The sequence below is a fragment of the Cnephaeus nilssonii genome (genome assembly GCF_951640355.1).
Source record: "Cnephaeus nilssonii genome assembly, chromosome: 6".
In the NCBI taxonomy this organism is placed as follows: Eukaryota; Metazoa; Chordata; class Mammalia; order Chiroptera; family Vespertilionidae; genus Cnephaeus; species Cnephaeus nilssonii.
In genome coordinates, this window is record NC_137077.1 from 61,876,451 (window position 1) to 61,891,804 (window position 15,354).

Sequence of the window (15,354 nt, forward strand, 5' to 3'; positions counted from 1 at the left end):
TATCCTTATTTTATAAAAGGGTAACTGTTACTTGGAGAGTTGAAGTGACTTTTTAATACTTTCAGTTACAAAGCTCAAGGCTTTTATACTGGAGGCCACCGCTTTCCCACTCTGAAATCCAGACTGGGATGCCTTCTCCGTAATTCCCTCTCAATTCAAGGGCACCCATTGCTGAGAAAGTTTTGGAAACTTAAAATGATATATCAATCTTAGGAAAAGATTCACGAATTGTGTGACCATTATTTTCCAAAAAATATATTTTAGATCATATCTCTTCTCAAAGCATTAGCTTTCTACAGATACTTAAAAAATCAAACTCAGCAAATAATTAAAGCTTACCACTGTTGAGTTTAGCAAGAAATGCCAGAGGGCTCTGATCCAAGCCAACCGTTGTATCATTAACCTCAGGAAGCTCACAGCTTAAATGGAAATCGTCAATGTAAGCATCCAAGGCTTCGGAGGCAGAGGAATACGGCTTTTCTTTATATTGGATGGAACCGTCTGTATTAAAGGAGATGCTGTTGAGGGTGGGAAGAGAAGGCTCAGAAGTGCTCAAGTGATGTTTCTTAACTGACTTTGCCATGGCTTTCTCAAAATGGGCTGCAATGTCCATTCATCTTTTAATAAACTCTAAACACAGAAAAAGGTATACAGGATTTCAGTTAAATAGGAATGGTCATCCTTGGTGATCACTGAATCCTGTGTATTTACTTTATACAAATTAACCCCCCCACAACCCCCCGACTTTCTGCAATGTTTATATTGAGTTCTCAAGCAATACTTGTTGATTCACTGACATGGCCACAATGTAAACTGCAGTTTAGCCACATATTAAGAAGCTAGCAATATAAGCCCTGCCAGGTAAGGCATCAAATAGAGGACTTTAGTTTGACTCAACTGAATGAGTAGTTCTGGAATCGTGAGATACTTTTATTCACTACGTTTAAAATAAGGCAGGCCTCCAGAATCATGTCATGGTTTTTCATTCCCACACCTGTTCTCCTCTCATTCATGGGACAGGGGAAATCAAGGATTTCGAAGACAAGGAAGCAACAGGGGGCCCTGGCTCAAAAGAGATGGCAAACGGAGAACAGGCAGCAAGATGAGGTGAGTGAGTTCAGTGGGGGACGCTGGGTCCTGGACCTCCTGCCACTCTGACCTTGGTGGAAGAATTCAGCCGCTGCAGACCTTGTTAGTTCCATCTGGCCCCCACCACTTACTCTCCGCAATAACTATAAAAATTAAGTAGAACCAGTTTCCTAGTTTCCAAGATGAGAATACAGTGGCACATGGAGATTAAGTAATTTGTCTGAAGCTATGGCGCAGGGAGGCAACAGCCACGGTTGAGCCCCAGTGGTCGGATCCAGAGCTTGAACTGCATTGTTCGCACCAGACCACCGTCTCATGTGGGCGGGGACTGCCCTATGAACCGTGGTCTCTAAATGTTGGCCACCGCTGGTGAGCCACCAATGTCTGCCAGGGTTGGGTGCCTATGTTCTGTGGTCTCTCATTTCTCCAAGAGTGTTCATTGGGACTTGCAGGAGAAATGCCATTTATTTGATAAGAATATATGTGTAAGTTCCAAAGAGAGAGAGTACTCACTTTTCCAGGCCTTTGAAATTCGAATGGGCATGTTGTAGTTTCAGAATGTTACATTATATGACATCATAATCCCTAACATTGCCATCTGTGGGATATTGTGAGTGTCCTCTAATGTAATGGAGTTACACTGCGGCCTTTGAGAACCAGAAGGAAACTATGGATCATCTTCCCACAAAAAAATGTACACTGGCAGACACAAATGCAATGGGTTCTAGGGTTCCGGAAGTTCATGGCCCTTCTGCACCTGAACCCTAGACTTGGAATTTTTGTGGTAGATGCGGGAAGAAGGGAAGGGAAAGAAGGCTAACTAGGAAAAGAACAAAAAGAGATCCTTACTACAGACGGAACAAACTAACCCAATACCACAAATTCTTGGAGCTTTTATGATAAAATCTCTTTTGACTTTAAAGACCTAGCTCAAAAGGCACTTTCTTTATAAACCATGAGCACGATCCTCTTCCTCCTCATCTTCCTTCTCTGGATTTGTCAGTATGAATTAGTTACTATTACAGACAATTGGCTTCAGAGTGAGGGAGATGTGGGTTCATCGCCAATCATATTAGATTTCCTCACTTCTAATTCTGTTTAGTAATACTGAGCTCATTGGGTAGCTGTGCTTAACCTTCTGCGGCTTTGCACCAGGATGGCCACATCTGGGCTAAGATATTGAAATACTTTCAAAACAGCTGGAAAAAGCTCTTGCCCTTCATATGCATCCACCCTCACCCCCAGACCCAACACACCAGTGTCTTCTTGCCGCCCCAGCCCTGACCCACTTCACCCAGAAGTCCTTGGACCTTCCCACGATCTGGCAACTTAATAGATACTGTGCCTCTGCAGGACTCTTCTCCAGGCTATGGCCAATGTCCACTCTGGCTGGTCAGTGTCTGACTGTACAGATTGTTAAATGTTTAGAATGTGATCCCTGGTTTGACCTATAGAAGAGCTGGGTATATGTCTTCTTCCCTCTAAAAGCTCAAACAAAATAAGGAATGGATGGGTATCCCTCCTCCTGTCCCAGTTTTCCAGTCCATGGTAGTTGCTCAATAAATGTTTGTTGAATGTCAGCCAACATGCTCCTTTCAATATAAAGCAGTGTGATGACTGCAGTCATAAAAATGTTCTGAAAGATCAAGTCCTTTTGGTTTACTAGTACATGCTGAGAATCAACGAAACAGGAGAATAGATTAATGTGCTCAAGTCCAGGATTTAATGAGAGAAAGGCTAAATGCAAAGAGAGCAAGAAGCTGATGAGAGAATTGGTGAAATTACCATCCATGTTAGAATATTTTTGAGGTTCACTTAAGGCAAACCTTTATTACCCAATTGTTCAACATGTATCCACAGCTGAAAGTCTAGTTTTAAGTGAATATTTAAAGGCATTTTCTGTACCACCTAATTGCATGAACACCACTGTAAAGGAAACTTAATCATTACTATTTCTAAAACAACACAGTGGGAAAAATCAATGCATAAGATATATGTTGATAATCCTAATAAAACAAATTTATTTTGTGACTTTCATTTTATCATATACATAGCAATGTGAACATTCATTCTTTTGATTTTTCACCATGTGGACTTATAGGGCCTAAGCAAAGAAAGAAATGAACACTTGTGGCATTTAAAAAGCAAGAAGACCATATGCAATAACTAAGAAAGAAAACAGGATCAATACATTGCCTAATCATATATCAAATAAAATGCAGATTGTTTGGATCTTTCCCCTGGCAATTTCATGTTTGAAGTTGGTCTCGTTCAATTCTTTCTGATAGTATTTTTTTTAAAATGTATTCAATCTATAGACTTCTCAGAGTGCAACCATCTTCCAGGAGGCAAACAATTCCCGAAGAATACAGATGACTACAAGCAGGAAGACTAGGAAAAGACATCAGCTCTGTCTCCCTTATCACCTTAGGTTACACCAGACTCCATCACAGAAGCTGAGTCCCTCAAGCCTGAGCCGAGAGAAAGGTTCAGCGATCTGCACAAAGTTCGGTTTCCTTCTCTCATTCAATTCAATTAGACACACAATTATTGACTGCCAGTGTGCAAGGAACCATGCTAAGCACTCTATGGGGATGCAGTGATGGACAAGACATTATTTCCCCCCCAAAGATGTTGGAGTCCAGTAGGAAAAATAAAAGCAGCATATAAATGACTATAACCCAAGGAAAGGCATGCTAAATGCCATCGAGCACCCCAAGGGGGGCTGGAACACAGAGAGGAGAGAAAGTACTTCTGTTCAGTGGAATTGGGGAAAGTTTGACTTTAATAGGGTATTTAAACTAGGACTTGCAAAAGAGGCAAGTTTCAGACACACAGACATGAGGAAAATAGAAATGCTAGGAAGAAGGAACAACGTACTCAAAAACATTGAAATAGAAAAACCATGTACATATATGGATGGAGGAATAAATCTGATTTGCTTGGGTTGTCAGGTAGAGAGAAAAGAGGCTGGACACACTGTATTCCATCCTGTGTGGACCAAAGTGGTACGTTTTAGGGCTAGGTATTATATTTATTTTACAGAAAAGGAAAACTGAGCCTCAGAAAGCTTTTAGAATGCTCTAATATACCAGTAAGTGATAGATTTGAGACTTAAAGCTTGAAAGCTCATATGTTTTTCCACCACACCAGTGTCCACTCTCTGCCATCTTCCCCCAATGACAGCCGAGTGAAGGAAGCCATGCAACCCCTTCTGCATACAGCATGGTAGTTAGCCCCAGATCCAAGAGTAAGAGTATCCCATCCACCTGTGCAGCTCCGAGAGCTCCATACACCAATTTAAACCATCCATAGAACAATGCTTTTAAAAGGCAATTGGTTAAGATTCCTTCTTTTTTTAGAGCTGAGTACTATTCCACAGCTTTTTTATCCATTCATCTACTGATGGACACTTGGGCTGCTTCCCAATCTTGGCTCTTATATATAATTCTGCAATGAACATAGGGGTGCATATATTCTTTCATATTAGCGTTTCAGGTTTCTTGAGATATATTCCCAGAAGTGGAATACTGAAACCTGTATAATTTTGTTAACCAGTGTTACCCTAGTAAATTCAGAAAACGGAAAAACAAAACAAAACCAACCAAACAAAAAAAGGCTACTTGGGTCTTCTGGGCAATGAGATACCTCCATCTATGCCAGCTCTATCCATCTCAGAATGCTTGAGGGAGACATGGGGCACCAGGACAGGGTTCTTCCTTAATCTTCAGGGCTTTGTCCAAGAGACTTAGTAAGAAAATAAAGCGCATTTTATTAGCAAGTTATTATCCTATCTGTTGTCAATCTGACTCTGGGGGAATTTTGAGCTATTGAACATCAAGATATGAACATGCTATGCTTTGTTTGAATTTTAGGAGCATATAGTCAGTGAGATGCAACTTATGTTTTATCAGTAGATAGGACCTAATGGAAAATACTTCACACACCATCTCAATCAATCACCAGGCACTATGATAAGCAATACCTTCTTTGAAAGAGAGCTTATACATACTGGTCACTATTATTAACTATTCAGAGTTCAGACCACAGGCTGATCTTCATTACCAACAAAGAATCAGAGAAGAAACCAGTGTTTGAAACACATAGGATATTACAGACCACGCACAGTCTTTTGAGATTGGTCTGCTAGCAATTTGGTACATGGTATACCATGAGCACAAACACATACAGGCACTACCCTTGTGCGTGTAGTTTTGGGTCTGTAACTATGAACAGAATATTGCAGTGTTGTGTAGTGCTCTTTTATAAACTCAACTGCAATCCCTATACACTTGAGGATGAAACACTTCCCTCAAGCTATGATCCCTCATTTACTCAAGGAATACCGTATTTTCCGGTGTATAAGACGACTGGGCGTATAGAAGATTTTCCTGGGTTAAAACGTCGTCTTATACGCCAGAAAATACGGTATTAATTCTGAATGTAGAAAGGTCATGCAGAACAGAGGTCAGGAGTCTGGCTCTGGTACCACCCTGACCAGCTTCAAATCTAGCTGCATGACTTTGGGCGAACTACTTAACTTCTCTGTCCCTAAACGTCCTCATCTCTAAAATGGCATGGTAATAAGACCCAACTCATGGCACTACTGTATGGATTCAATGAGATATTATGGATAACACTTAGAGCAATGGCTAATATACATGGAAAGTGCTCAGTAAATGTAGGGAGTAGTTGTCATTATTTATTCCCTAGTACATGTTATTATTACTGCCTTGTACGTGTTAGTACTTATTACCTACATGCCTTCTTGCTAGAACATCGTTTTCCATCAGCATGAATATACTTTGTGGTTGTAGGGGAGTCTACTATGCCCAGTCAAACACTGTGCAGCAATTCTGGAATATGAAACATCAAAATAAGAAACCTACAATTTCATTTATTGTATCCACTAATCTCCTTAAATTTGCATTCCATGGATGTAAAGATTATCTTAAAGCAGGAGCGATACTTGATTCATTTCACATCCTAGAATCTTCTCTACAGTCCAAGAAAGCCTGAGGCTTGAGGAAAGGTGTCAGCAAAATTTAAATCATTTCCTAAGTCTTAAACTTTAAGAGCAGTTGTGCTCTGCTCTAGGGACTGCCTTTCTCCCCGTGTCATTTAGCTTTTTCCCCTTCAACATTTTCAACTTCTCTTTATTTCCAAATCAGAATACTCACGATTATTGTGTGTGTTTTTAATGTGGATATAAGCGCTTCAGCAAAAATAGCTGCCAAAAGACTTTAAAAGATGTTACTCACTTTAATACACCACGACTAATTGAGGGAAAACAGCAAACAAGCATATTAGGATCCTATCTGCAGGCTGTAACCATTCACTGGCACACTGGCAACATGTTAAGTAGAATTTGACAATATTGGATAATGAGGAAAAATATTCTTTTGCTTGGTAGAACCCTCAATGGGCACAATTTTAAGGAGGAAGAAGGGGAGCTTTTACTCTTTCTTTCTGAATGAAATAATATCATCCATCACTTCTGAATACACTGTTTTTACTAGGAAAAAAAAGTTAGCATCAGGAAGGGAGTACATGGACCACCCAGATCCATTTCCTACTGTAATGCATACCATCTTTCAGGAGTTTTCTCCACGGAGGTTGTGGCATCTGGAAATTATTGTGAGAAAAATTAAAATCCTAGGAAGCAAAAGAGATTTGAGTAGTATGTTCACATTTAGTGAAAGAGAAGCATTCCACCTTTTGGAAAAGGTGAAAATTTTTCTTGATGAAAAACAGAATGATGTGAAACAAATTCTTATGCTACTGCTTGTACTCCCATATGCAAATCCCATCATGGGAGCTACGGAGGAAAACAAGGAAGTAGAGGAGACAGTGGTTTACTTCTATGGAGAGAAAATGTGTTTGACCCTTAATGGCATTCTGGGCGGTTAGTGTTAGGGAGGCCACAAGTACAGGCCACATAGAGGGCGCTGAGGAAGCTGTCTCACTGGTGAGCGGATGTGTCCTGCCCTTACCTCTCCAGGCGCTCCTCCCCCCTGTGACTAAAACTGATTTGACTAATGAGAAGTCTAGCCTTTCCTCTGAGAACCTGGTGACCGATTGTCACTCCAGAGACCCTTGCTTAGCACTCTTAGCACTCTTCAGGGCCGGTGGGGACCTCACCAACGGAGAAAGGCACAGGTGGGATGCTGCAACAGGCTGCAGCTGTTCATTTCTAGTGCGTCTGACCTGCCAGCTGCTTTCCTTGAAAGATTCCAGAGGTAAAGAATGAAAAAAACGTCCAACACCAAAGTGTTTTATTTTTTTTTATATATTTCATTGATTTTTTACAGAGAGGAAGAGAGAGGGATAGAGAGTCAGAAACATCGATGAGAGAGAAACATCGATCAGCTGCCTCTTGCACACCCCCCCACTGGGAATGTGCCCGCAACCAAGGCACACGCCCTTGACCGGAATCGAACCTGGGACCCTTGAGTCCACAGGCCGACGCTCTATCCACTGAGCCAAACTGGCTTCGGCTCCAAAGTGTTTTAATTTGGTTGTTCCGGGATAAATTCTATTGAACTCACAATTATAATACTGTGGCAGAAAAGCTGTGGCTGGTGAGCGGGTAATGGCACTGCCACGCTTGGGAAGAGCTACATCCTTGGCCTCCTTGATACTGGTTTCTAGCTCACAGGCTTTCATTTTCTACAATTTTCACCGAGTTTCTAAATTTAAAAGGGATTAAAAAAACAGACCTCTTTCCTACAAGTATTAATATGCAACCAATCGAATTACTCCCTTACTATAAATTTAAATACATCGGTTTTAGGGGGAAAACACCAAGTAACTAAAACCGGACACTTATATACTTCAGGTGCCCCTGTAAGCTGAACAGCGCCCTTTTTCACAGGATACTTAGCAATTTCGCACTAGCCCACCTATCTCCTGAAAATATCACCTCGAGTGAGTACTGATTTGGAAATAGACTCAGGAAGCCGTCTAACTTCCCTGGATCTGCGATGCCTCCATGTGTTAATCTGCGGTACCTTTCCTTCGGCTTCTTACAAGTCTCAATCTGCCATGTCAGCATTAATGTCACTGAGAGGACATTGAACCCAGGAAACTGTTGATCCGCACTAGACATGAAGAAAGAAACTATTTGCTATAAGACTTGGACATAGAAAGTAAGAGCTAGCTCTTTGAAAATATACAAACTTAGAACAAATGGATAAATTCCTAAAAACATACAATCTACCAATACTGAATCATGAGAAATAGAAAATCTGAACAAAACAATTACTAGTAAGGAGATTAAATCAGTAGTCAAAAACCTCCTAACAAACAAAAGTCCAGGACCAGATGGTTTCACTGGTAAATTCTACCAAACATTCAAGAATAATTAATACCAATCCTTCTCAAAATCTTCCCGCAAAAAATGGAAGAGGAGGAAACTATTTCAAGGCTAGCATTACGCTGATATCAAAACTAGACAAGGACACACAGACACACACACCAAAAAAGACAATTATGGGTCAATATCCCTGATGAACATAGATGCAAAAATCCTCAACAAAATACTAGCAAATCAGATATAACAATATATTAAAAGGATCACACACACGATCAAGTGGGATTTACTCCAGGGATACAAAGCTGGTTCAACATCCACAAATTTGACAATGTGATAAAAAGCACATTAACAATATGAAGGATAAAAATCACATGATCATCTCAATCGTAGAGAAAGCACTTGACAAAATTCAACATCCACTGATGATAGACAGAAACTCTCAACAAGATGACTATTGAGAAAACGTACCTCAGCGTAATAAAGGCCATGTACAACAAACCCACAATTACCATCATACCCAACAGCAAAAGCTGGAAGCTGTTGTTCTAAGATCAGAAACAAGATAAGAATGCCCAGTCTCACCACTTTTATTCAACATAGTACTGGAAGTCCTAGACAGAGCAATGGGACAAGAAAAAAAAAAAGCACCCAAATCAGAGAGGAAGAAGTAAAACTGTCACTATTTACAGATGACATGCCATTATAGTATAGAAAATCCTAAAGACTCGTAACACCATTAGAAACAATACATGAATTTAGTAATGTTGCAAGATACAAAATCAATTTTCAAAAATTGTTGTTTCTATACACTAATACTGAGCAGGGACCATGATCCCTGCTTCTGAGATAGAGGGATGAGCAGAGCCACCAGGCACCAAACCAACGTTTTAGATTTAAACTCTCTGACACAGAGTCATCCGAAGATCTGCTTGTCAACGTTTGATTCCCAGAGGACAGGAGACAACTACAAAAATGTTGAACACGGGAAGGTGATCTTAAGGGAGTGATGGGCAACCTTTTGAGCTTGGTGTGTCAAACTTCGCCAAAAAACTGAGCATAACTCGGGTAGTGTGTCACTTTGAGGAAAAAACTAACGCCAAGACTCTAGTTGCAAATGTTTCATCCTCGGCATGTGACCGCGTGTCATCAGAAATGGCTACGCGTGTCAGTGCTGACACGCATGTCATAGGTTCGCCATCACTGTCTTAAGGAAAGAAAAGAAAAATTCAAAAATCAAAACAATAAAAAAAGCAACAACAAAAACAACCAAACGAACACTTCTACCTAGGATAACCTTGCAAACCAAAAGCTTAATACAGTACCAAAGTGAATACAAGTGCCAAAAATATAGCAACAATAAAACTCTGTCAAGTCCTACAGAGGAGGCGGAACTTGGAGCAGACTTGTAGGGAGTTTTGGAAAGGTAGAAAAGGAAGGGGCGTTTTGCGAAGGAGAAACATCTTGCGCAAAATCATGAGAGTTGAAAGTGTAATGGTGCTAGTTTTCTGGAAGGCACTGGAAGGATGCTGAGAAGGTAAGGGATAGCGAGAGGGGGAGATATGCTTTGTAAACTGAGATGGGGCCAAACTATGGTGATGCCCAAGTGCCAGGAAGAGAAACCAGAATGTGATTTGTGAACAATGCCTGGCAGGTGTAGGACAGAGATGTGATGAATGCGCTAAGAGCATTGCACAGGACAGAGTGGAGGAGGAAATGCAGGCTGTCAGACATCTGGAGGTGATGACAGTGGATAAGGTGTTAAATGATGATGTCTGTGCCATAATGATACAGTAAAAATGGGAAGAGACGCTCTGAAGGTCGATTTCATAAGTAACAGACTGGGTTAGCCACTGGGGACAAACAAGCGGGAGAATTTAAATATCTCAAGTCTGGGAGGCTGGTGCCATTAAAGCACTGGTGAACATTAGAAAAGGCATTCCCTTAGGAATAAAGAAAAAAAAATTCCAATTTAGTCATGCTGGTTTTCACATTCCTATTCTATTTTTATTACCTACTTTAAATATTGTAAGCAGGAAGATGGAGAAAACACGGCTGCCTAAGTACCTGTCATCAAGATTTAACAAATGTTTACATTTTGTCAAAATTACATCAGATATTTTTAAAGAAATAAAGTATTGCACATACAATTACAGACCAATATCTCCATCTCATTTCCCTCCTTCTTCCCCCAGAGGCACCCATGGTCCTCAAGTGGGTGTTGTTATCCTTGGGCTGTAGACATTTTTATGCTTTTCCTATGGATGCATGTTCCTATAATATATAGTATTGTTTTGTATGCCTTAAAAATTCACATAAAATCATTCTGCCTATTTTTGCAACTTTTTAATTTTTTTTCTCATTATTATGCTTTGGAGATGTAGTCATGTTTATTCAAGAAGACCTATTTTATTGATATACTAGAGGCCCGGTGCACAGGATTCGTGCACTGTGAGGAGGGGCGGGGCGGGGGGGGTCCCTCAGCCTGGCCTGTGAACTCTCGCAGTCCCAGTCTGGGACCCCTCGGGGGATGTCCGCCTGCCAGCTTAGGCCCGATCCCCAAGCCTGCAATCAGACATCCCTCTTGCAGTCCAGGGCTCTTGCAGTCCAGGACCCCTTGCTCCTTACTGCCTGCCTGCAGCGGAGGCCAGGGAGGGTCCCGCCACCGCCGCTGCGCTCACCAGCCTTGAGCCTGGCTCAGGGCTTCTGGCTGAGTGGCGCTACCCCTGTGGGAGTGCACCGACCACCAGGGGGCAGCTCCTGCATTGAGTCTGCCCCCTGGTGGCCAGTGTGTGTCATAGTGACCAGTCATTCCACCGTTCGGTAGATTTGCATATTACGCTTTTATTATATAGGATCATATTTGAAGAAAATTAGACATACTGAAGGTCATGGGAGAGACTAGAACTGTACATGTTGATTTGAAGCCTATAAGCATACAGGGAATGACTGAACTGTGAGTATGGATCTGTTTTTTAGATGAGGGTGAGGCATTGCTGGACTGAGTTTTTTTTTAATTCAATAGCTCTTATTGTTGAAAGCCCCACAGCACCAATCGAGATTGATACTCAATAAATGTGGGTTGATAAATGAAAAATAAATGGATGAATAAACAACTTTTTTTCCTCCTGTGGGATTTGCAAGGAAACTGGCAACCAAAGGCAAAATTTGACCTATAAGTGAAATTTGTTAGCCAACACAGTATTTTTTAAAATAGAATCAACATTTTATAATTGGGAGATTTCCCATTTAAAGGCCAGGTTCCAAAATCTGAATATCTGACACAACCTGGTTTGCACCGCCTTGTACTTCTTGCCTGGCAACAATCAAGGTGGATAGCTGCAGCCAGCTTTCCAGAGGCCGCATGTTTTCAGCGTGACACCTTCACTTCCACTGCTGTCCCACACCGAGGCCAATGGTCAGTTCCATGGGTCATTGCCGCCTGTTGTTTTTCCTGTAGTAGAAATATCTCATTGTATTCTAGCCTTTAAGAAAGACGGAACAAGTACATATGGACTGAGAGGGCCCAGTGTGTGATGCAAAGTTGAAGAGAACATATTTCTTTGCAAAAATGGAAACTGTGTCTTTAGGTGTTTAACATGCTGACTGTGTCCCAGTCAGACAGTCTAGGTCAGGGGAATGGCGCTTATTTATTATTAAATTAATATTAAATGCCTGGCTTCTAAACTATGTCTGTATTTGGGAGTCATGTTAGTGCCCAATCTTCATAGCAGGGCAGAACAGAGCATCAGAAAGGGTGATGGGGAGAGGCAGGCTTCATGCCTTTACGTGGGGTGTCCCAGTGGCCCAAAGGATTCTCTATTTGAGTTTTACTGCGATCTCTGTTCCAATACAATAGTCCTTTCAGTTCCTTTACATCAATAGATTATTTTTCTTGAGAAAAAATGGTCTTTGATTAGAAAGTAAATGTTTCCCAGCCCTACAAGTAGGAGAAGGCGACTCCGATTAGAAAAGCAGAACCTGAAAGCTGCACCATCCCTCATCTTGTATTTCTACGGGTTTGAGCTGGTTTATTTCCAGCTACGGCAGGTTCCCTTTCCACTGCATTTTAAAGATATCCCCACATTTAGCATGCTCCACATTGTCATGAAAATTAATAAAATCTTCATAGATGGCTAAGAGAATGACAGTACACAAAGCATGAGAGCCACTTCTTCCATATGTGTGTGTGTGTGTGTGTGTGTGTGTGTGTGTGTATAATTTGTTTATAGTGATATTTTGTTTGTAGTGATATTTTAGGTGATTTTGAAGTTAACTCTTAAATGTTTGACAAGGTCATTTGTTCTGAGGATTTAACTAAATTTGGGTTCTTACAGAAATATAAAAGGTATTTAACATTTTGTAAGTTTACAGTCTTCTCTCACCCTACTCTAAGGAGGGCAAATTCTCAGGTTTCAAATGTACTTGTCAATACAATCAATGGTAAACAATTGTCTCAATTGTTAATAAACAATATATATGATGAAAATTTTTTACTCAATTGACATATTAATGCAAAAAAACCCACAGAGAAGTAAAGACAAAAGAAATCATTAATAACAATGGAAACGATACACAATATTATTGCTACGATTAATTAGCTAATTTCTTTGACCACTTGCTGACTTTGGATCTGGTTGAGGGCTCTCTTGGCAACTAGGGAAGATCCTTGTGAATGTGAAGAAAGCCCTAGTAAGTAAAGTCTGATACTAACTAACTTGAAGTTTTGTTTTCTTGTAATCCACACCTTTACGGAGCATCTCTGGGGTGTGACTGCAAATGGATAAGCAATCAACTTAAAATCCCTCATTTAAAAAGCAAGTCCTGCTCTAACAATATTGGCCCCTTGATGATCCTTGCACCCTAAGTTCATTCCTACCTCAAGGCCTTTGTCCTTGCTGCTCCCTTTGTATAGAACACTCTCCCTTCAGATACTCTCAGATATGGTTTTCATGTCTTGGCTCATGTCCTCTCATCAGTGCAGCCGTCCTTGACTACCCCGTCTCAAATAATGCCTTCCCTCTCACCCTCTCACCCCACATCCTCCTGTAACTTTCTGCATAACACTGAGTGTGTGCATTTATTTGTATATTTGTTTATTGTCTGACTCCACCATTAGAAGTCAAGCTCCACTGATGCAAAAACAACATTTGTTTTGTTCATACCAGTGTGAACCCAGAGCTTTATCTCACATTTAGTAGGTGCTCAGTAACATTTATGGACAAATTAATGAATGAAGCTATCATTTTACATTCCTTTTTTGAAAGTAACTTGGCTTTATTTCCTTTAAGACAGGACATTTTTTGTTTGTTTGTGTGATGCTGCTAAAGCAATTTATTTTTCAAAATAAAACATTTAAAAGCCACATTTCTACACACAGTACAGTGTCACACGATCCTTGTGGATGTGGACGTTAATGTACTATTTCCATTTTATAGGCTCCTAAAAGGAACAGAGGCACCAGTCTCTGTATAGGTTCCAATTTAACACACACCATACAGGTACACTGAACTCTGTCCAACAGAACAATTCTTTTTCCTTTCCAATGGTTGTTCATTCTGACAGTGTATCCAGTACGTCCTCTAAACATGGACATTTAAAAGATATACTTCTTGAAGCACCCAGTATTGTACCATATACCCACTACAGGCTCAATAACTGTTAACTCTTGGTGAATTGTTGCATTGCAATTCTCCTGTAAACTCTCTCTAGTGGAAAAGAAAAGGAAGTTTTACCTTGCTTTTAGACCAGAAAAATAGTCTTAAATAGTACAAACATATCTCAAGTTAACACACAGTTTCTACACGCAAAGTAAACAAAGGACTGTTTATCTATTAAAATAATTCTGTTTGCTGTACAAAGATGGCCATCAAAATAAATCTGTGTTCATGCTTCTCTAGAGAGAAGAACTATAAACTACCTATTGTTTTCTATGATTCTCCTGTTGGTGCCTAAACTGTATAAGATTCACCAGATTCAGCCCTAGTATTCTATGGTAAATGGTTGGCTATCATTGAGGTTAAGGAATCCATATTGTATCATTAGAAATTTCCTCATTTATCTTCAAATCTTTATTTTGTTATTAAAATGATCTCTAGCATTCATATCCTAAAATAATAGCTAAAATAAAATATTAAAATCAGTATCATAACATAAATGTGTTATAATGATATGCCTACATATTCAAATGAACGGCAACATCTTAGTGTTAGAATACTTATCAAATTGTTCTTGTGTCACAGCTAAACATTTAATGCTGTTTGAGGCAAAGAGGAAAATGATTTAAGTTATGAATTATCCTCATTAATATTTTAACTAATGAATCTATTCCTCAGCTAATGACATAGTATTAATTGCTTATTATCAGTCCAGGGTCTGCTATTAAAACTATACTTATATTGTATAATTATAACATTTCAAATGTTCATATTTTATGGGAACATAGCACAACCCCATATTTATATAAAATGTTACAAAACAGTTTCACATACATTTGTCATCCATCATTTCCAGTCCACTATTTCTTAGGGTAACATATACTAGCACATTTCTATTTGGGGGAGAAATGTGTGAAGAGATGGCTAAGTTATTAATTTTATTATAAATTCCATTTTATTTATCTATATATTTATATTTATTGATAGCCTGATATGTTTTAGGCATTTTGCTAGGTGCTGAGAATACTGAGAGGGGTAAGATATGGACCATGCCCATTACATTAGTGGCTATTTAGGTATGAGGAAAAGAAATTTATTTTTATTTATTTATTTTTGTATGAATCCTCAGCCAAGGATATTTTCCCATTGATTTTTAGAGAGAGTGGAGGGGGAGAGACACAGAGAGAGAAATATCGATGTTAGAGACACACATCAATTGGTTGCCTCCCACAAGGGGATTGAGCCTGCAACTGAGGTACATGTCCTTGATAAGAATCGAACCCAGGATCCTTCAGA

The 15,354-nt window shown here is 39.9% G+C and overlaps 1 protein-coding gene across 8 annotated transcripts in view; it reads right to left on the bottom strand.

Annotated features, from left to right (window-relative positions):
- GRIP1 (glutamate receptor interacting protein 1) overlaps nucleotides 1-15,354 on the bottom strand; it is a 669,876-nt gene that overhangs the window by 224,309 nt on the left and 430,213 nt on the right. Inside the window, exon 1 of one of the 8 annotated variants that reach the window (XM_079775186.1) lies at nucleotides 340-2,342. The exons of the other annotated variants lie outside the window; for them this stretch is intronic. Coding sequence (XP_079631312.1) covers nucleotides 340-613 — 274 coding nt within the window. The 5' untranslated portion in view covers nucleotides 614-2,342. Of the gene's footprint in view, nucleotides 1-339; nucleotides 2,343-15,354 lie in introns of those variants that run through there. 8 annotated transcript variants of the gene reach the window in all.